Genomic DNA, 23,128 nt, shown 5'->3' on the forward strand with positions numbered 1-23,128 from the left:
AGCAATTCGTAAGGCTGCTCCTCATTGTACAGCCGCAATTCTTGTCCGATATTTCACAATTTTTAACGATTCAGCCCAAATTTCCGAACCGTATAGCAGTATCGATTGAACAGTCAACATGAGAAGCCGCCTTTTACTAGATATCGGCCCCTTGATATTTCCCATGAGTCTACTCAGTGCAGTCATGGTTTTCGCTGCCTTATCTGTTACCCGTTGGATGTGGTCCCAATATGTAAGCTTAGTATCAAGCGTTACACCAAGATATTTTGTGCTCCTAGTTGTTTCGATGGCTATCTGCCAAATCTGCATCGGTACAACAGTATTAATCCTTTTCCTCGTCAGGAGGACAATTTCCATTTTATGATCTGCAAGTTCTAACTTGTGATTTATCATCCATTCTTTGACACGTCGCATCACCTGATTCAATTTAAATTGAGCCAGCTCTAGGTTACGGGTTACTATCACAGCAGCCACATCATCAGCATAACCCACAAGTTTTACATCTTCTGGCATCTCCAGCCATAACAAACCATCATACATGATATTCCAAAGGTGTGGTCCGAGAATTGAGCCTTGTGCTGCACCAGCTGTGAGCCGTTTTCTTCTCTGACCATCTTCCGTGTCATATAACAATGTCTTTCAAATAGTCTCGCAGTATATACATGAGATATTCTGGTACCTTGAAAGTTTCTTGTAGAGCTTCCAAAATATCACTCCATCTTGCCGAGTTGAAGGCATTTTTAACATCTAGAGTCACAAGAAGCGTCAGCTTTCTAGAGTAATGATTACCCGTTTGAGCTCGTTCTGCTGTCTTCACCACTTCCTTCACAGCATCTAACGTTGAGTGACCTCTGCGAAATCCATGTTGTTGGTCAGATAGGTCGCCAGCTAATCGGACTGCTGCTAGTATTCTCGGTTGTAGTAGCTTCTCTAAACCTTTCCCGGCAGTGTCCAGCAGGTCTGTAACCCCCAGTTTTCCCTTTACTGATCAGAACCAATCTAGCTATCTTCCAACGAAAGCTAAAAATTCCCGCTTTCAAACAATGATTATACATTCTCAACAGCAGTTGAGGACATAATTCGACTGCCACCTTTAGTACTTCTGCTTGAATACCATCTGGTCCAGGGGCTTTCTTATTTCTAAGGGAATTAATTGCTGTTATCAATTCTTCAGTTGTGAAAGGTGGTACATTATCTAGTTCTTTCTTGGCCTCATCATCAATCCTCTCTGCATGATCAGGGAATAGTGTGTGTACTATTTCTTCCATGGTGCGTGGATCCATGATAGGGCTTGGTAGCATCCCGAATTTCTTCATGACAATTTTATACCCTAATCCACTTCCTTAGACATTTCCCACCAATTGTCGGCTTTACTCTTTTTAATTGAGTCGTATGCGCGAACAAACGTCTATGTTACATTCCCTAAATATTGAGAAAACGGCAATAAAGATAATTGGGACATGGCTACGCGAGAGAATGTAACATAGACTTTTATTCCGTAAATCAACATGCTCACTCATTCGTACATAATGTATGCAAGCAGAGGAGAATAGTGTTATTTTAAAGTTTTATTCTAATTATAATGATTTGGTGCATACATCTTTCCACTCACTAGGCTCACGTTTCCTTTTCCTGCATCTGTTTTTCGTCAACTTGTATATACTGCTTGGGGACAACAGTATATTACGACCACTACTATCATCTGATTGCATGATTATGGTTTCGATGAGTAACTAAATACACTCAGTAATATAAGACTGAACAAACCAGAAGAATCTGCGGACTAGAATGTGTTTTTTACATTGCATTCAATTCGTGACATTGTCGAGCGCTCGCGCGGGAAACGATGTAACATAGACTTTTGTTCCATTATTTTTCAAGTGCATTTCTCTTCACAATTTCCAGAATACTACAGCCATCTGTTGAGATATGCTCAATCTACCTGCAAATACATATCCAGGACACATCATAGATGTTTGTTCCGTGAATATCTCAAATTCCACAAAAATGTAACATAGACGTTTGTTCGCGCATATGACTCAATTGTATTTTGCAGTCTTTTCTTCATAGTCTTATACTCTACTGAGAGAGCTTCATCATTATGTCGTGCTCTTTGTGTCCTTCGTCTGAGTCGCAGGCATTGTTTCCTCAACTCAGCAATTTCTTCATTCCACCAATATGCTGGACGCTTGTCTCTCCGTTGTTTGATTCTGGTCATTGATGCGTTGCATGCTTGCTGAAGGAGTCTCATGGTGTGTTCCACGCATTTATTAGCAATTATGCTTCTTTTGCCTCCGTGACATGTATCCGTCATACAATCCATTCCATTCTGTATTACTTCATGAAATTTTTCTCTATCCATAGTGGCTATGTTCCATCTTTCTGGCTTGCGTGTGGTAATTCTCAGATTCGGAGTCTCTTGAAGTACACAAAAAGTGATATACTGATGATCGCTTCCAGTATATTCTTCAATTACTCGCCATTCAGTTATCCTAGACGCAATGTCTTCAGAAGCAAAGGTTACATCTGGTATAGTTCCCCGACACCCTGGTCGCCGAAAGGTTGTCACATTACCAACGTTGATAACCCTTAATCCCAATCTGGCGACCATCTCCATTGAACACCACCCTCTAGAATCTGTTTGAGGCATGTTCCATTCAACTGCTTGAGCATTAAAATCACCAGCAACAACTAGGTTAGTGTTCATCCCTTGCAGAGTATCTTCAAGCCCATCTAGTTTTGTATGGAAGTCAGAAATAGCCTCATTCGGGGTAAAATAACAGCTGACAAAAATTACCTTCTCAACTTGGACCCAGACAAAACCATCTCCGCATCCTTGATTTATAACTGAATATTTTCCAAGGTCAGGTACCCATATTGCAGCTGTCCCTAGATTGTCTGAAAACCAGCCTGGTTGATTTCTGTCTTGATATTGTTCGCTGAGAATCAAGATGTCTGCTCCTATCTCATAGATCATCTGCGTCAATAGATCATTGGCAGTTAGACTCCTGTGTATATTGGCTTGAAGTATCTGTACCATTCACCACTGCTTTTTGGCCTTTTCTTCCGTATCGTACAACAATGTACGGTCTTTCAAATAGTCTTGCAGTATATACAGTATATACTGACCTATCATTGTAAGTACGTAAATAATAATAATAATAATAATAATAATAATAATAATAATAATAATAATAATAATAATAATAATAATAATAATAATAATAATAATAATAATAATAATCCATTACATTCCTTTTGTGTTTGTTCTATGTTCCTATCTTTTACCACCTGTTTTCCCTTTTCCTGTGTTTATCCAGCTTTCCTCTTATCCTACACTTCCCATATCAAGATGGTCAAGATGGTCCCTCAGTGAGTGTTGAAGCCTACCCTCCTGATGAAGTTGGGAAGCAAAAACAAGCTCCTTTGGGGCTGAGAAAAAATGTGGACTTAGAAGAACTGAGATTGATGAGGACAGCCAATCCACTGTATTTGAAGAAGGGAGTGTTGTTTATGAAAATGTGGAGATTGTCCTTGCCATTTTGGAAAGCAGTGATAAATGACATGTGAAATGTACCTTTTGTAGCCCATGATGCCTTGCCAGAAAGAAAGTAACTGAAGAGATGGAAAATAATAATCCAAGAAAAGAAAGAACTCCCTCAGAAAAGTAAAGAAATCTGAGTGATATGGTACTCAGTTGAGATTGACTTTGTAGTGCATGATAAAATAACTGGATGATTTAGAGACTCTCATTTTGAAATTTTAGTGTTTATTATAATTCAGTAAAATTTGGTATCACTAATCTATATTGCTCCCTAAAAATATATTTCAGACCTAATTTTTCATAACCAACCACCAGTAAATATCCATCATGAATACACAGATGGCCCAATAATTTTGTAATTGGAAGCAACTCGTGCAATAAACCACTTAAAAAATGGAAAAGCTTTGGACCCTGGTGAGATTTCAGCTGAAGTTATCAAACTTATCAATGAAGAACAAAATGATAAGATAGTGGACCTTAAAATTGCCTTTCAACCTATTATTACAAGTTATAAATTTCATTTTTGTTCCATATTGAAGTGCAATTATAAGAATAAATTGACAAGAAGGTCAATAATTGAATAAATTTCAATACAATACCGTATATGAAGTAAATAATACTGAATAAGTCTTGGGACTAGTTTCAGCCAGTTAGTGGCCATCTTCAGCCAAATATAAATTAATTAAACAGATTATGTAATAACTAAAACATATGTATACCAGAGAAAGACAATGCTGTAGGAATAATTATAACATTAATATATATATGGTAATAAACAAATTAAGGTTATGATCTTCTTGTCACAATATGATGTCTTTAAGTTAACTTAGAACCTCAGGCAAAGAAGTAAATCTCTAATGTCTGATGTAGAACAAGCACTGACTTGCTGGAGGAAGCAGCAATAAATGTCAAGTACAGAACAAAAATGGCCAACTGAACACCAGTGGGATCCAAATCCACAACCTCCCAATTGCTCTACCAATTGAGCTATGGTGGCCTTGGGCACATTTGTTCTGTTGGAAAGGATCTAAGCTACAGGTTTGGCATTACTGCTATCACACTGTAGAGTGCATGCAAGTTGCCTGTAGTAGGCAGAAAAAGAATGTCATGTCTCAAGGACATTCAAGACTGGACTGAAATAAAAACTGTCGAACAACTCTACTGTGTTTCTGAAGATAGAAGAACACCATCCATATTGATCGCTAAGATCCAGGAGACTAGGCACTGCATCTAGAAGAAGAAGTAGCATTAGTAGCATTAGTAGTAGTGATCCCTACTTTAGAATTGGCCAAAAAATGCATTCCATCTGAATATCTCATATTCCATCAAACTGTAAAAGAATAAAAGTGATTGCACTAGAGAAAGTTATGGATAACATAGAATTATGTCAGAAAATTTCAACTTTGAATGTGATTCTTTCTTTCTAGGGTCAAGATGGTAGACCTGGTTTGAATGGACCTCCTGGACCTCCAGGTGCTCCTGCTACCGTCTCAGATAGTCTGGTGAAGGGAGAGAAAGGAGATAAGGGTGACAGAGGTGAGACTGGACGGCTTGGTCCCCCTGGACCACCAGGACCACAAGGTTTACAAGGAAGAACAGGACTGGAGGGTTTCCCTGGAGCAAAAGGAGATAGGGTATGTATACACTCTAGAAATTCATCATGACAGAACCATTGTCACCCAGATTGTGGGATTTATTTCAGTTTGAGAGGTTTTACAATAGCTTTGTTTGTGCAGCAATACAAAACTATCCCAAACTACCAGGTGCATGCGCACATGTATTTTGCTGTATTTGAAGCGTTCATGCAGTGAAAATTCAGTATTCTGACTGATAGACTGTTGTTCTTGCAGACATGAATTCCAGTTTTTTACAGTTTGAGAACAGTCAACAGAATTTGGGGATTGTTTTCAGATTTCTAAATGACGCATGCGCATCAGCCCCCATCTCATGTGGTTCACAAAGCACAGAACCTTATAAATAAATAAATAAATAAATAAATAAATAAATAAATAAATAAATTTGTTTTGTGTTTTTCTTGAAAATTACATTCCTTGATGGCAGTAATTGTGCATTCTGTTTAATGAACATACATGCATACATGAACGGTTCATTTGCATCTAGTACATATCCTTAATTAAAACAATATCATGATAAAACACAGGTGAACTGTCAATGTAAGTAAGTCTAGGTATTGTAGATAAACTAGATATATTTTAATGATCTGTTAGTCTATGCTTACTGATAGGGTGTTAACTAATCATGAATATCACAGATCGTTGAACTTAGATATTTTCAGATGTCAGACATTAGTTTTACGAGTGACTCAAGCGAACCGGGAACTGGAAATCAAGTAGGGATGACATAAAAATTTTAGTGCTCAATTGTAGAAGCATTGTAAACAAAGGAATCAAATTAAGTACTTTAATAGATATATATACTTACCAGACATTGTAATAGGAGTTGAATCATGGCTGAGAAATGATATAAAGGATACAGAAATATTCTCACGGAACTGGAGTGTGTATCGTAGAGATAGGATAGGAATGGTAGGAGGGGGAGTATTCATTCTAGTGAAAAAAGAATTTGTAAGCTACGAAAAAATTAAGGATGAAAAACATGAAATTCTGGGTGTAAGGCTTATCTCTAAAGATAATAGGCAACTTGATGTCTTTGGAGTGTACGGACTGGGAAAGGGTTGCACTGATGATGATTCAGAATTATTTGATAAGATAATCAGCTATATGGAAAACGATAAGGAAAGGAACGTGATTGTAGTAGGTGATCTCAATTTACCAAATGTCAATTGGGAAGGTAATGCAAACGACAGGAAACATGAACAACAAATGGCAAATAAGTTAATATGGGAAGGGCACTTGATTCAGAAAGTGATGGAACCAACTAGAGGGAAGAATATTAAGGTGGTGCTGATAAAACCAGATGAGCTCTATAGAGAAACCGAAGTAATAGATGGTATTAGTGATCACGAAGCTGTTTTTGTCGTAGTTAAAAATAAATGTGAAAGAAAGGAAGGTATTAAAATTAGGACTATTAGGCAGTACCATTGCTGGAAAATGGTAAATAAAAATGTAAACAGACTCTGGGATGGGTTTAAAGCAATTGTTGAGGAATGTGAAAATAGGTTTGTACTTTAAAGGTGGTAAGGAATGGTAAAGATGCACTATATTATAAGAGAGAAGTAAAGAGACTAAGAAGGAGGTGCAGGTTGGAATGAAATAGAGTTAGAAATGGTTATGGAAGTAAGAAGAAATTGAAGGAACTTACTAGGAAATTGAATCTAGCAAAGAAGTCAGCTAAGGATAACATGATGGCAAGCATAATTTGTGGTCACACAAATTTTAGTGAAAAATGGAAGGGTATGTATAGGTACTTTAAGGCAGAAACAGGTTCAAAGAAGGACATTCCAGGAATCGTTAATGAACATGGGGAGTGTGTATGCGAGGATCTTCAAAAGGCAGAAGTATTCAGTCAGCAGTATGTATTGTTGGTTACAAGGATAATGTCCAGATAGGGGAGGTGACTAATACTAAAGAAGTATTAAAATTTACCTATGATAACAATTACATTTACAGTAAGATACAAAAGTTGAAAACTAGAAAAGTAGCTGGAACTGATAAGATTTCTGGGGATATACTAAAGGCAATGGATTGGGATATAGTACCATATCTGAAATACTTATTTGATTATTGTTTGGTTGAAGGAGCTATGCCAAATGAATGGAGAGTTCCTATAGTAGCCCCTGTGTATAAAGGAAAGGGTGATAGACATAAAGCTGAAAATTTCAAGCCAGTCAGTTTGACATGCATTGCATGTAAGGTTTGGGAAAGCATTCTTTCTGATTATATTAGACATGTTTGCAAAATTAATAACTGGTTTGACAGAAGGCAGTTTGGGTTTAGGAAAGTTTATTCCACTGAAGCTCAGCTTGTAGGATTTCAGCAAGATATAGCAGATATCCTGGATTCAAGAGGTCTGTTGGACTGTATTGCGATTGACCTGTTTAAGGCATTTGATAGGGTAGATCAAGGAAAACTACTGGCAAAAATGAGTGCTATTGGACTAGAAAAAAGAGTGACTGAATGGGTATCTATATTTCTAGAAAATAGAACTCAGAGAATTAGAGTAGGCGAAGCTTTATTTGACCCTGTAATAATTAAGAGGGGAATTTCTCAAGGCAGTATTATTGGACCTTTATGTTTTCTTATATATATCAATGATATGTGTAAAGAAGTGGAATCAGAGATAAGGCTTTTTGCAGATGATGTTATTTTGTACAGAGTAATAAATAAGTTACAAGATTGTGAGCGGCTGCAGGGTGACCTCGATAGTGTTGTGAGATGGACGGTGGGAAATGGTATGATGATAAACGAGGTTAAAAGTCAGGTTGTGAGTTTCACAAATAGGAAAAGTCCTCTCAGTTTTAATTACTGTGTTGATGGGGTGAAAGTTCCTTTTGGGGGATCATTGTAAGTACCTAGGTGTTAATATAAGAAAAGACCTTCATTGGGGTAATAACATAAATATGATTGTTAATAAAGGGTACAGATCTCTGCACATGGTTATGAGGGTATTTAGGGGTTGTAGTAAGGATGTAAAGGAGAGGGCATATAAGTCTCTGGTAAGACCCCAACTAGAGTATGGTTCCAGTGTATGGGACCCTCACCAGGATTACTCATATTCAAGAACTGGAAAAAATCCAAAGAAAAGCAGCTCGATTTGTTCTGAGTGATTTCCGACAAAAGAGTAGCGTTACAAATAAGTTGCAAAGTTTGGGCTGGGAAGACTTGGGAGAAAGGAGACGAGCTGCTCGATTAAGAGGTATGTTACATGTGATATATATCATTTTTGATCCGTATTGATGATATTTGATTGTAATAATAACAACAAGTTAATTTATTAATTTGACCACCTAATCAATACAATAAGACTTATTATTCCAATAAGTGGTATGTTCCGAGCTGTCAGTGGAGAGATGGCATGGGAGGACATCAGTAGATGAATAAATTTGATTGGTGTCTTTAAAAGAAGGAAAGATCACAATATGAAGATAAAGCTGGAATTCAGGAGGACAAATTAGGGCAAATATTTGTTTATAGGAAGGGGAGTTAAGGATTGGAATCACTTACCAACGGAAATGTTCAATAATTTTCCAATTTCTTTGCGATCTTTTAAGAAAAGGCTAGGAAAGCAACAGATAGGGAATCTGCCACCTGGGCAACTGCCCTAAATGCAGATCAGGATTGATTGATTGATTGATTCATTCATTCATTCATTCATTCATTCATTCATTCTTAAAATGATGACAACAATCTAAATTTATTTGATGATATTAACTGAATAGAGAAAGGCCGAAGAATGAAAATAATTATATTGTATTATATATGAATAATATTCATTCATGCATCGTATTATTTTCCTGCTTTTCAGTCCAAATAAGTGATATATTTACAGTAAAATATTACGTTCAGTAGAACACAACCTTGATCAATCAATCAATCAATCAATCAATCAATCAATCAATCAATCAATCAATCAATCAATCACTCAATCGATCAATCAATCAATCAGTCAATCAATCAATCAATCAAACCTCAATCAAATCCTATAGACATTAATTGGGAATGATGCTGACATCTAACGGCAATATTGTCTACTATGTGACCGTTCACGCAGGAAAGAATTAGAAACTGTTTCCAACTGTTCCTAATCCATGCATGCGCTCTTGTACAAATCACAAACTATCTCAGATTTGCTGCACGAACAAAGCTATTATAGAGATGTGAATGGAATGTTATGATTCTTCAAGATGACTGAAATGGTGAAATATATTCTGTGCAGTGCATTAGTTTTTTATTTTACAATGCCTAGAATTGATAATGTTAAGCAAACTACTATTTACCAAATACTTCTTCTTCTTCATTTCCCATTTGCAGATTTCTGGGTCGGGTTTTGAATCAAGGACCTCCATTGTTGCCTGTCTCTCCACTTTTCGTTTCCTTTCTTAAGTATGTCTTCTAGTTTTCCTCCCTTCTTCTCTATGCACTCCCTCACTGTATCTGACCAAATTGAACTTTCTTAATGCATGGGATAATTCTTCGAAGACAACATTTTGTAACAGTCTGTGGGTGAATACATTATACTGCATGAAGTTTTTGTACATTTAAGTGTAAAAAATTAACTTCTTGATATTAAATATGTATTTTAGGTGGATAATTGTCAGAAGTAACATCGTGCATTGTGTAAAAATGGACAGTAAGTTAAAATTGCTCATCATCATAACAATCATCATTGGTTCCTTCTGTGCAAAGTACAAGCTTCCGCCAACGAATCCTATTCAAAACAGCATTTTCAGTATCATCCCACCTGATGATCACTATTCGTAGGTCTTCTTTGAATGTTTGACACCATGTTTTGCGTGGTCTGCCCGGCTTCCGCCTGCCTCCTGATGGAGTCTTTCATACATTTCATGCAGTTATTTTTGCTTGTGGTGAGGTGACCCTTGACATTGGTATGGGAAAATGGTATATAAAGAGCGTTACGTTCATAAAGCCGTAAATCTCAACTAAGCCTAACTGGCTCCTGTCCACAATTAGTAAAAGGAAGGAACAAGGGTTCCAAAAGATAACCGTTCAATATGTTGGTAGTTGTCGCAAGAGGAAATCCCTCATAAACATGTCACTATAGGAGGCTGTTGCCTATTGTATTATGTTAACAGATCTATCCGTTTCAATACCTTGGGTGTAATATAGTCAAATAGTTGCAATATCCGCGGATGTGGATGAGGAAGTGCGGATGTGGGGTGTATGTGGATAATATTTTATGTATCCATGCAGCGTTGTATCCATTCGTTGTTCAGTGCGAGTGGGAAGTAAGGAAGATATGGGAAGTGATAGCGAGTTTAAGGGAGATAATTAGACTTGTAACGGAGAACAGGTATGAAGATAGTTCTCCCTTAATTAATGTACAGGATATGGTAGGCAGGCAAGAGGCGGGAGAAGGAAGGGGAGAATTTGTGAAAGACAGGCGGACTGTGTTAAGGTCAAAGAAAACAAGGTCTAAGTGTTTTCCTTAGGGAGTGGGCCCAGGAGAGGTTTTGATGAGAAATCGGTATGTCACTGCAGGTAGATCAGCAGAGGGAAGATGGAGATCAGGGAACTGTTACAGAGGAAGGATGGGGCTAGAGGAAAGGGACCAGTAGGAAAGAGAAATGTAGAGTAGAGGATAGGAAGAGGTAGGTGTAGCAGGGTAGTGAGAGGGAGAAAAGTAAGAAGTGGGTTCTGCAGGCATCTGAGAAGTTAAGGGAGACCAAAAAAGAGGGGGATTGAATGAAGAGGGTGGGGTTGAGGCTCCGGTCATGGGTGATTCTATTTTCAGGCATGTGGGGAAAATGTATGGAGAGAAGGAAACCAGAGTAGAATATTATCCAGGAATTAAGTTAAAGCAAATGTTGAGGAAAATAAAAGGAAGGGAAGGGTGTAAGGATAAGGTGGTTATTTTCCACATTGGTATCAATAAGGTAAGGCAAGCTGGAACGGGTACTAACGTAGTTGGGAATGTGTGGGATCTGGTTATGGCAGCATGGAAGAAGTTAAAGGAAGCAGATATTCTTATCAGTGGGATACTGTATAGGAGGGATGCTGACTGGAGGGTAACTGGGGATTTAAATGAGACTATGGAATGAGTATGTCGGAAGTTGGGAGTGAGATGTGTAGATCCTAATGAGTGGGTAGGAGATAGGGATCTACACTCAGATGACCTTCACTTGAACTACAATGGTACATACAAGTTAGGGGGTTTTTTTAGAAGAGTTATATAGAAGTACATTCAGGGAAATTGGGTGGACTAGGGAGCGATGATGACAGTATAGTAAGCATGAAGTCAAGTAAGGATGACATAAAATTGTTAATGTTAAACTGTAGAAGTATTGTAAAGAAAGGAATAGATATATATTTACCAGATATCGTAATAGGAATTGAATCATGGCTGAGAAGAGAGATTATGGGTGCGAAAATTTTCTCATGGAACTAGAGTGTTTATCACAGAGAAAGGATAGGAATGACAGGAGGGGGGGTATTCATACTGGTGAAAGAATTTGTAAGCTACGAAAAAGTTAAAGATGAGAAACATGAAGACTTATCTGTAAAGACAATAGGCAACATGATCATTTTGGGGTGTTGCAGAATTAGTAGATATGAGAATCAGCTAAGTGGGGAACAACACAGAAAGGAACATTATTGTAGTGGATGATCTGAACTTACCAAAATATTAACTGGGAAGAGAATGCGAAAGACAGATAGCGTGACCAACAAATAGTGAGTAAGTTAATATGGGAAGGACAGCTGAATGATGCCAGCTGATGGAGCCAACTAGAAGGAAAAATATTCTAGACGTGGTGCTGATAAAACCAGATGAGCTCTATAGAGAAACTGAAGTAATAGATGGTAAAAGTGATCATGAAGCTGTTTTGGTCATAATTAAAATTAAATGTGATTGAAAGGAATGTTGTAAAAGAAGGATTATTAGGCAATACCAGACGGTTGACAAGAGAGGCATTGGGAAATTTTAAAAAAGCTATTATGATCATGGAAAATGGTAAATAAAAGTAAACATCCTAAGGGATGGGTTTAAAGCAACTGCTGAGGAATGTGAAAACAAATATGTACCTTTAAAAGTGGTAAAGAATGGTAAGGGCTCATTATATTATAACAGCAAAATAAAAAGATGAGAAAGAGGTGCAGATTAGAAAAAAATAGTGTTAGTAATGTTTGCAGAAGTAAGGAGAGATTGAAGGTGCTTACTGGAAAATTGAATTTAGGAATAAAAAGAAATCAACTAAGGACAATATAATAGCAAACATACTTGGCAGTGATATGAATTTTAATGAGCAATGGAAAGGTATGTGGAGATACTTTAAGGCAGAAGCAGGTTCCAGGATCGTTAATGAACAAGAGGAGTGTGTATGTGAGGACTTACAGAAGGCAGAAGTATTCAGTCAGCAGTTTTCAAAGTAGTTGGATATAAACATAATGTCCTGATAGAGGAGGCAAAAAATACTGGCAAATTACTAAAGTTTCCATATGATAATTAAGATGTTTACAAAAAGATATAAAAGTTGAAAGCTTGAAAGGCAGCTGGAATGAACAAGATTTCAGGAGATATATTAAAAGCAATGGGTTGGAATATGGTGCCATATCTGAATTACTTATTTGATTGCTGTTTGCATGAAGGAGCAATACCAAATAAATGGAAAGTTGCAATAGTAGCTCCAGTGTACAAGGGAAAGGGTGACAATCATAAAGCAGATAATTACAGGTCAGTCAGCTTGACGTGTTGTTTATAAGCTCTGAAAAGGCATTCTTTCTTATTATATTATGCACATTTGAGCTGTTTTTTTTTTTTTTTTTTTTTACGTCGCACTGACACAGATAGGTCCTATGGCGACGATGGAACAGGAAAGGCCTGGGAATGGAAAGGAAGCGGCCGTGGCCCTAATTAAGGTACAGCCCCAGCATTTGCCTGGTGTGATAATGGGAAACCACGGAAAACCATCTTCAGGGCTGCCGACAGTGGGGTTCGAACCCACTATCTCCCGGATGCGAGCTCACAGCTGCGCGCCCCTAAACCGCACGGGCAACTCGCCTGGTGCACATTTGTGAACTTGCTAACTGCTTTAATAGAAGGCAGTTCAGGTTTAGGAAGGGCTATTCCATGAAGCTCAACCTGTCGGGAGATTGCTGATAAAAATGAGGGCTGTTGGACTAGACATAATACATTTTTTGCCTCATAATTGCATTCTTTGATGAATGGGTTGAAATGTGTATTCCTAAATATAATTCACCCTTTGTGGTGTTTGATAATGCAAACAAAGTCACTTTTTATTTTGTCCAGGGTGATAGGGGTTTTCCTGGTCAAGATGGTATTTCTGGAAATCCTGGTATTCCTGGTGCTAAAGGTGAAAAGGGTTTAAGCATCAAAGGAGAGCCCGGAGATGAGGGACGGCCTGGATCTAAAGGAGATAAAGGTCAACCTGGACCACTTGGTCGCAAAGGAGAACCAGGTAAAAAAATTTAAAAAATCTATTCATTCATTCATTATTTATTTATTTATTTATTTATTTATTTATTTATTTATTTATTTATTTATTTATTTATTTCCATTCAAAGAGCATGTTTGAACTTGTTCGCTGGCCTGATGGTTTTCGCCTTCTTATCCTCCCAAAATCTCTTCATGAATGTACTGTGTTGCATCTTGCATTCTGTGCACCACTTCCTACCAGTTTTGTTTTTAGGTTCTCCATGAATTTGTGGTTGGCTATTATTGCACTAAAGGCTCCACAATCTTCTACGATGTCGTCTGTAATATTAATTTCTTGGAGGTCCGCCTTAGTTTCTTCCAGCCAGTTTGTTTTGACCTTCATTGATTACTTTAAATAATCGTTTGGTGAGTCTGTCACTGTCCATTCTATAGATATGGCCATAGAACTTCAGGCGTCTCTTGTACACGGCATCAGTGAACCTAACATTCAAAGAAATATTTAACCACATAATCGATACCTTTATTTGCCTTTGGCAATTTTATAAAATCATTAATATTACATGTTTTGACTGCTTTGCAGTCATTATCAGCTACATTCACATAAGCTTAGGTGTAAATAAGGTCAAAAAGTATGCACAATACAAATTCTCATGAGAAACTTAAAAATGTTTGTCTATTGGGGAAGGATGGTGGTAGTGAGGGGGTAGAGGGGAAGGGGGGGGCGGGAAAGAATGCTTAAAAGTCATAATAACTTGTCCTTAACTAAAATATTGTTAAAAATTTCTCTTCTTCCAATAAGAAGATAAAATGTCTTTTATGCCTCTTTTTTAGCTTCTGTTCGAAAGCATATTTGAAAAAACACTGATTAACTTTTCACCAACTAACTACTTGAGATGGTATTAAAGTATAATTAAAATTCTTAACTAAAATATTAATAAAAACATATGTCGGCTTCCAGTCGAGGAGCTAAAATCTTCTTTTTTAAGTCCCATTCATGTTTGTGCTTGAAGGCTTGTGGAAAAAGCTGGTTAACTTGCTTTTTTTATTGCCAAAGGTAGATTCTTAGAATGCTCTTGCAGCTCAATGTTGGGATGTGCTTAGAACAGAAGCTAAAAAAGAGACATAAAATGGGCTGATGACCTTAGATGTCAGGCCCCTTTAAACCACAAGCATCATCAATAGAGAGACATAAAAGACGTTTTTATCTTTTTATTGGAAGAAGAGAAATTTTTAACAATATTTTACTCAAGGGCAAGTTATTATGACTTTTTAAGCATTCTTCCCCCCCCCCCCTCCAACTTCCCCCCTCCCTCACTACCACCATCCTTCCCCAATAGACAAAACATTTCTAAGTTTCTTATGAGAAGTTATCAAGGCTAATACGAGAACATATATTGTGCGTACTTTTACCTTATTTATACCTAAGCTTATGTGAATGTAGCTGATGATGACTGCAAAGCAGTCTAAGTACTATTAATTATTTTATAAAATTGCCAAATGTAAATAAAGGTATCGATTAGGTGGCCAAATATTTCTTTCACTGTTAGATTGTTGTATCGATACAGACATGAAGTGGATAGTTTGTAATCAGTGAACCTGTCAATTAGCGAGTAGAGGTCTGCTGTTCTCCTCTTAATTCACATTTCATTTTCTCTCATGGGACCATCAATTTTCTGGATAATTTTCCTTTCTTGCTTTTCAGTTTCTGTAATTTTAGAGTGACCTCCAAGGGATATGGTTTCCGAGGTGTATAAAGCTTCCATCAAAACAACTTGTAATGTCGTAATTTTGCAATTATGACTCTCTTCTTGTTGTAATTCCATGTTTGTCTGTATGAATTATGGAGTTTAGTGGCTCTTTCTTTGTTGGCCCTGCTGTCTAGTCCCAATGGTAGTATGATTTCTCCAAGGTATTTGAAGGAAGACACCTATGAAATAGTGCTGTTTTCCATATATAGCGGATTATTTCTGCTATCTTAATGTAGATTTTCCGTGAACTGGGCTTTTTCACACGATATCTGGAGGCCTGCCTTTGATGCTATATTGTGTTATCTCTATACATCATCTCTGGTCTTAGTAATGATTGCTAGATCATCAGCAAAGGCTAAACATTTCATCTTAACTTTGCTCCTCAAGTTTCCGATGCTCACACCTTTGACGTCCCTTTTCCATTCTCTAATAACTTTGTCTAGAACTAAGTTAAAGAGAATAGGGGAGATGCCGTCACCTTGATGAACGCCCATACATATTTCAAAACGCTCAGAAATTTCCCCAAGGAATTTCACTTTAGAAGTCGTATTCATGAGAGTCTGCCAGATTAGTTCTCTGGTCATCCTGTCCACTCTGAATTAAATTAAATATTAAATACAGTCTGTCTGTCCACAGAATCATACGCCTTCTTAAAGTCCACAAAAGTGACAATCGTGCTGCTAGCTTGGTGGATCCTTAATATCGTCTTCAAATTTCATATTTGTTCAGCACATGATCAACCTTTCCGGAAATCTGCTTGGTACTCGCCACTCAGGTGATCTGTGTGTTTTTCTAAATGGTTTAAGAGAGCTTTAGAAAGAATTTTGTACGTGATCGGTAGTAGCGATATGCCTCTGTAGTTGTATGGATCCACCTTGTCGCCGTTTTTGTACAATGGGTGTATTAATGTGCACTTTCAATCCTGTGGGATTGTTTCAGTTTCTCAGATTTCTACTAAGATTGCATGGATTCTGTTTACGAGGTCATCTCCTAGTTTCCACATCTCTGTGGTGATGCCACCCTCTCCAGGGGCTTTATTATTTTTAAGCAATCGGATGATCTCTGCTGTTTCCTGTATTGTCGGGGTTGTGAATCGGGGTTTGCCATGAACTTTTTGAACTTCGGTCTTTCTTTTGGAGGATCACGGTTGAGGAGGTCTCAAAAGTAGTCAGCTAGAGTTGTGAAGTTCTCTTTGGTGTTTTGTTTCTAATGTTCCATCTGCTCGATGGAAACATAAAGATGTGGTTGATAATTGGATAAATTCTCATAGAAGGTCTTGTAGAAATTCCTAGTGTTGTTTCTGAGGAATTCTTGCTCAATTTCTATGCGTCTGTTTCTGTCTTATGCTCGTTTCTCCCGGCGGATTATTTCTGAAGTAATTTTCCTCGGGGGCTGTTCTAACTTCAGGGTTGATGTTTGAAGTGTTTTATGTAAGTTTGGCCAGCCCTTGGGATCCTGCTCTCTCATGTCTTGTAAGAAGGTGCTGACGTTCTGTTTAAGGGGTTGTGGGTCAACTCTTTGAGATTTATTGTGTTTAGGTCTGGATCGGTTGGGTTGAAATCTCACTTTGAATTGTTATAGATGGTGGTCCAAGTCGACAGCTCCCTTCTGTACTCTGACATTTTGGATGTCGCACATATTTTTTCTGGAGACTGCAATGTGATCAATCTGGATTTCCCCTAATAACTGGTTCAATGATTTCCATGTTTTCTTTTTGTGTGGAGGTCTCACAAAATACGCAGACATGAGTTTCAAAGTGAAAGTTTTACAAAAGTCTATAAGACATTCTCCGTTCTTATTCGTCCTCCAATGTGCCGAGTGATAGCCTGCAATCTATTTGTGTTTCCTGTCTCTGCCAATCTGCGCGTTAAAATCACCAGATAAAATTTTCAAGTGATGTTTTGGAATCTTGCTAGTGGTTTCTTCTAAGGGTTCCCAGAAGGTTCTTGTTAACCGACTGAGATGCCTGAAAGAAAGTTAAAGGAAGAATGTAGTAATAATACTTGTGAATGAATGGTATTGTTACATCAGCATACTAATATCTTGTTCATTCTTTAGTGACAGGCAATTCAGAGATGATCCTCAATAAGCATGAGAGTTAGGCAGTTAATTATGTTACTTGCATTCTGCCTTTGATGATCTTTTTGCTACTTTCCAGTTGTCTCCATTTTTAAATTGCCTCATGGTCTTGTCATTTCCAAGGAGAAAGTTCATAATATTGTTTTTTATATTTTTGATTCAAGGCAACTGTCCAACATCAGAATATCTCAAAGAGAAGATTAAAGGAGAGCGTGGAGAACGGGGAGATAAAGGAGAACCTGGTCCTCCAGGCAGAGATGGACTACCTGGAGATAAGGGGCTGCAGGGATATGCCGTGAGTAAAATTTAAAGAATAACTTTTTAATATATTAAAGGTATTATATACAAGTAAAAATGTGTCATTTGTTGTGTTTCAAAACAGGGAACTCCTGGTCCTGTTGGACCTCCTGGATCTCCTGGTCCAGTAGGTCCTCGAGGCTTACCTGGTCCACGTGGGGACAAAGGAAATGATGGAGTAATGGGCTTTCCTGGAAATCCTGGACTAGATGGCCCATCTGGACCCCCAGGAGCACCTGGATTGAAAGGTTAGTTGCATTCATTCAATTTCACAATTGCTGCCATATTTACATCATTTTCCCATAATTTTAGCATTTTTAACATTTAAAAAATGAGAAGAGGGAAGATGAAAAATGTAATTTTGAATCTAAAATACCAATGGAATTCACCACATTTTTGATTTGGTGGTTTGGCAATCACTGACATAGAAATGTCCTCCTTCGAAGAGAAAGGTTTTTCTTCTTCATGAATGTCCAGTCACCTTCTGTTGCCCTGAAGTGTGAGACCATATATTGATTTTATGTATGATCTCCAGCACCTTTAACTGAAGCATTTCATGCAAAACTATGCAGCCATTGTTTCTTATGCTAGTTACAAATCAAAAAAGTCTTTTTTTTTAATTTCTGGATGCTGGCCTGATTTTGGTCTCCAAAATGATAACGCTGTCTATTTGGCACACAGCAATTGTTCCTTTTGTCTATGCCAGTACTGTACATGTGATGGCTCTACACATATTTCACGTGCTACAGTACGATTCCATTATTTTCTGCAAATGTAATCACTTTCACTGTCAGTTTAAACCGTGTTGTAATTCCCGTTCTTATTACCCATCGTTAACCACTATTCACTTATGTTTTTAAAAATAATTAGCACTGGAATATGTTACAGGCCAAGTGCATGTCGTTTCCCAAGTTGTTACTAGAAGCCTACTAGCAATGCATACATGGACCAACACTATTATGTAGCTTACCGAACGGTCCCATTACTGCAGTGTTACAACTTGCACTTCTTAGTCACCGCCTACAAACTGGCGACTGGCCATCGAAACAATAGATGTTTTCATTACTACACATTTCACAAAAATATAAATAGAAAGCACATGACAGAATTTTCTTATATAATCACGGTGGGAAAATTATGCAAATTATTTTCCCCAAAATTTTCATTTGCAATTCACAATTAAGGGTGAGAAAATTGTGCAAGGGAGGAAATTACATAAGTAAATACAGTATATATTCCAACTACAAGGGACTTACATTTTCTATTATGTAGAATAAAACCATGTCCCTGCTATCAAAGTTATTTTTTTCTTCCCTAGATTTTAATGATGAGGAGTAGACTATTGTTCAATACAATCTAATGTATACAGTTAAACAGTTTATGCAAAGTAAATGACAAGTAAAAGTCTAGAAACTAGGCCTACTTTTCTTGTGCAGCATGGTTGTAAGGTTTTCTACTTTGAACTGTAAAAAAGGGTTGCATGAATTTTGAGAGAGTGTAAATTATCTCACATATTTTTGATAGAAAAAGCAGGGGTGTTTTTTGAGCAAGAAATTAATGCCACTTTCCGATGCTAAAATGATTTAACAATACCATTCGCATAGCTTGATGAAGAAACTTATAAAATTAAAAACATACATTTTTATTATTTTCTAAAGTCTTAAATTATAAGTTATTTTCTCATTTAGAGAAGGAGCTGTTAGGGAAATTCAAAATTCAAAAGAGAAAATATCATAACATGAAGATCATAATCAGAGAGTTCACTGAAATCAAAACCAAACTATGTGGAATTTTCAAAGGAAACAGATACAAGGGTTGAAAGTTTGAATTGGTTGAAATTGAGAAAATATAGTTGATTTTGTTTGATGCTTTTTGTTTTGTTTTTTAAACTGCTATGGGAATTGATGGTTGAATGAGTTCTTAGTTCAAAGTAGTTTCATTACGAGTAGCAGCTGCATTCTGCTGCCTGAATTCTTGATTACTAATGATAGCTTCAATATATATGCCGGTATTATCCACAACTCGTCAAGCTCTATTATGCATAAAATATACAAAAACAGGACTTTAGAATGAATAGATCCACTTTTTTTCCCAAATGCATTATCATATGGTAAATGCAACAACATTTTGATATGTTCAAATTATCAGAAGTTTATACTACAAGTTAAGAATGAAAAAAGTTGAAAATTATATTTGCCTGGGTTCCAAAACACTCGGAAATAATAGGTAATACACACTAGCAAATGAAACGCCAGGTAGTTTAGGAGAACCATATTACATTGCTATTTCATACCTGGACATTTGAGAAAAATTTAGAAGTCTAACAAAAGAAGAATAGAACAACCAATAGCAAATAGCAGGTGAACAAAAAAGCCCTTGTGTCAGTTTTGTGGGTGGCGTTTGTTCTAAAGTATTATTTATTAAATCTCTTTAGGTAATCTATGAGTCACATTTAGTTCATGCTTTTCTGCTTCCTGTCTCTTTTGCTCCCAAACATTCTTCATGTTTGGACTTATGGCCTCTCACTGTCAGTCTGTCAGGTTCTGCTGCTGTTTCTCAGGTTTCTGGAACTCCTCTCGTGTATGTTGACCATCTTTCCTGGCCCTATCACTGTCTGTAGTGTCTTGATTTTGTTTCTGATGGATAATTACTGCTTCTTGTACAATTATGTTATGCATGAGTTTGTAGGCTAATTATACCTTCTTAATCCTGTTCTTATTCGCCTCTTCGTCATGACTGTTGGGCTGTAGGAGCAGTCTTGTGACTCACTAGAACCGAGCTGGCACAAGCAACAAGAGCATGTTGCACAACTCTAGATGGAGATCATATAATTAGATACATTTCTGTTTGTACAACTTATTTATAAATTTTTCTGTTGTTTTGATTCTTTAATTTTCTAGCTTGTCATTTCACATTTACTGCCCTCCTTCACTTGTATGATCCTTCCTGAAGAAAGTTTTTGTGAGATCTTAAGTGACTGTAGAGGCCAATCCTAGAACCGCAGATTTTTCCTCATTTTTGACACACATTTATTCTATTTGTTCTATGTATACAGTAGGATGACCTAATTTAGCGTACTGTAATTCCTGCACCTTACAATGTCCTGCATCTACAAATTGACAGTATACCACAGGGTGCAAATCAAAACCAATTCTTCGTTTGTCTACTAGATATAATGTTGGGAAGAAAGATGTGATTTTTATGATTTTTATGATTCTTTAGGTACTAAAGGAGAAGCTGGTATTCCACAAGTTGGACCTCCTGGTCCTCCTGGTGTGCCTGGAGAGAAGGGAGAAAAAGGACTTCCTGGATATCCAGGAAAACATGGGCTTCCGGGGCCAGAAGGTGAGGAAATATAAATATCACAAAAAATTACTTTAGTACTCCTGAATACGAAAACCAATAATTGCATGTATGTATAAGCAAGGAAACAGGAAATATTGCAATAACAATTGAGGTATTTTATTGATCAGTTTGCTAGGCATTTTGGAAAGGAGGACACAGTCAATAGCAGAGAGTAAATTGGAGATAACCAATGTGATTTCAGATCTCAGACGGGCTGTCAGGATCAGATTTTCAGTGCACTTCTAGTAAATGAGAAGTGATATGAGAAGAATAGACAGTTATCCTTATGTTTTGTTGATCTAGAGAAGGTGTATGATGAAGAACCAATGAAAAAGAAGTTGTTCTGTGGGAGTGGAGTCTGGGTGAAATCAGGATATCTTAATCTTAAGTTAGAGATAATGGACATGAAAGTACACATAGCCAGGAACAGTGGCAGGAGGGTATTCACAATTAGGAGATAAAGGCTAAGTTAGGATGAAGCTGCAAGTACAAACCGGCATTGGTGGCAAGGACATGTGAGATGAATGGAGGAGAATAACGGACTCAGCCATGGATTGTAACAAAAAGCTGATGGAGACCAAAGGAGACTCAGTTTTTAATAATATTTAATAATAATTAAATGGGGCCACATACCCTGTTGCAAGTAGAGGACTATGGAAGCACATAGTGAATTCACAGAGGCTTGCAAACTAAATGCTGAAAGGCATAACAGTTTATAATGAAGAGGTATGTAAGTATGTATTGCAGCACATGTGCCCTCTACGTTCGCCATTTTAACCTCTGACGGGGCGGGACCAGCACCCATAAATTGTATGATGTCACCGAATTGGAGCCTCGTGGGAGAGGGCTAGTGCTCATTGGTCAGACACCGCTCCAAGTGTCATCATTGGCTGCTATGTTCCTGAGGACTTGAGGGGTGCAGAAACTACTAGGCTGCAGGCCGAGAGCTTTCCATATCTGAAGATTTCTAAGGAGTTTGGGAGACCAATGTATTTCAAACATTGGCCCAGCTAAATTTAAGGCAAGAGCAACCTACAGAGTTCAGTACAGTGTGTGGACTCGGTGAAAAGCATCCTGTGAGTGAGCTCAGTTAGTGAGGAGCTCAGCCAGCAAAGGAGAATGGAAGGTGCTACAGTTGTGACTTCAGTACGGGTGAGCTCAGTGCAAGCTTTGTCAGTCAACGGTAGAGAGCCATTGTGACAGTTGAGTTGTCAGTTAGTGGCCGAGTGTGAGTGACAGCCTGAGTTCAGTAGGGCAGGCTGTGGAGAGTCCGTCTGTCAAACTGAGAACTCATTCTGTATGCCTGTATTCGTGGGTGTCTCTTTTAGGTCAGCTGTTGTAAGAGAACTTCGCATGTTCTGGTACAGCATGGAAGAGAACGTCAGATTTTGGCACAGGGCTGTGAACAGAGTTCTACCGAAGTGTGGACAGCGAATATCATTCTGAACTGCGAGACTATCGTGCGCAGCTGCAAACTGTGGATTGGGACGGTAGTAATGAAGTAACTGAGTGAAACTGTAGTGTTAGTGACCGAAGTCTGTGTGAATTGTGTGAACGAACAGAGTGTGCAAACTGTGTAATTATGAGCGTAAATCGTGATCTCGGCATTCTGGTTAGTGTTATTGTGTAGATTTAGTAATTAGTTAATAAATTTTAGAAGTAGAATACTACCAGTTTCTGAACTCATTCCGGTCTAGAAAGCCAAGAATAATGGCCGAGAGGATTCGTCGTGCTGACCACACGACACCTCGTAATCTGCAGGCCTTTGGGCTGAGCAGCGGTCGCTTGGTAGGCCTAGGCCCGTCAAGGGCTGTAGTGCCATGGGGTTTGGTTATTTTTTCTGAACTCATTTATTTACCCTACCAATGTACTACAGTATGTATGTATGTATGTATGTATGTATGTATGTATGTATGTATGTATGTATGTATGTATGTACGTACGTATCTATTGCAGCACGTTTGGCCTCTATGTCCGTCATTTCAACCTCCGACGGGGTGGTATGTTGTTGTTGTAGTAGTTTTGTTGTTGTTGTTTCTCTGCTCATTAATACCTAACTGTT

General features: G+C 37.7%; 1 protein-coding gene across 1 annotated transcript in view; it reads left to right on the top strand.

Moving 5' to 3' along the window:
• Col4a1 (Collagen type IV alpha 1) overlaps positions 1 to 23,128 on the top strand; it is a 271,083-nt gene that overhangs the window by 162,965 nt on the left and 84,990 nt on the right. Inside the window, exons 14-18 of the mRNA XM_067151762.2 lie at positions 4,972 to 5,178; positions 13,451 to 13,619; positions 17,589 to 17,719; positions 17,807 to 17,969; positions 20,944 to 21,066. Of these exons, the coding sequence (XP_067007863.2) occupies positions 4,972 to 5,178; positions 13,451 to 13,619; positions 17,589 to 17,719; positions 17,807 to 17,969; positions 20,944 to 21,066 (793 nt within the window). The remainder of the gene's footprint in view (positions 1 to 4,971; positions 5,179 to 13,450; positions 13,620 to 17,588; positions 17,720 to 17,806; positions 17,970 to 20,943; positions 21,067 to 23,128) is intronic.

This window comes from Anabrus simplex, chromosome 7 (assembly GCF_040414725.1).
Source record: "Anabrus simplex isolate iqAnaSimp1 chromosome 7, ASM4041472v1, whole genome shotgun sequence".
In the NCBI taxonomy this organism is placed as follows: domain Eukaryota; kingdom Metazoa; phylum Arthropoda; class Insecta; order Orthoptera; family Tettigoniidae; genus Anabrus; species Anabrus simplex.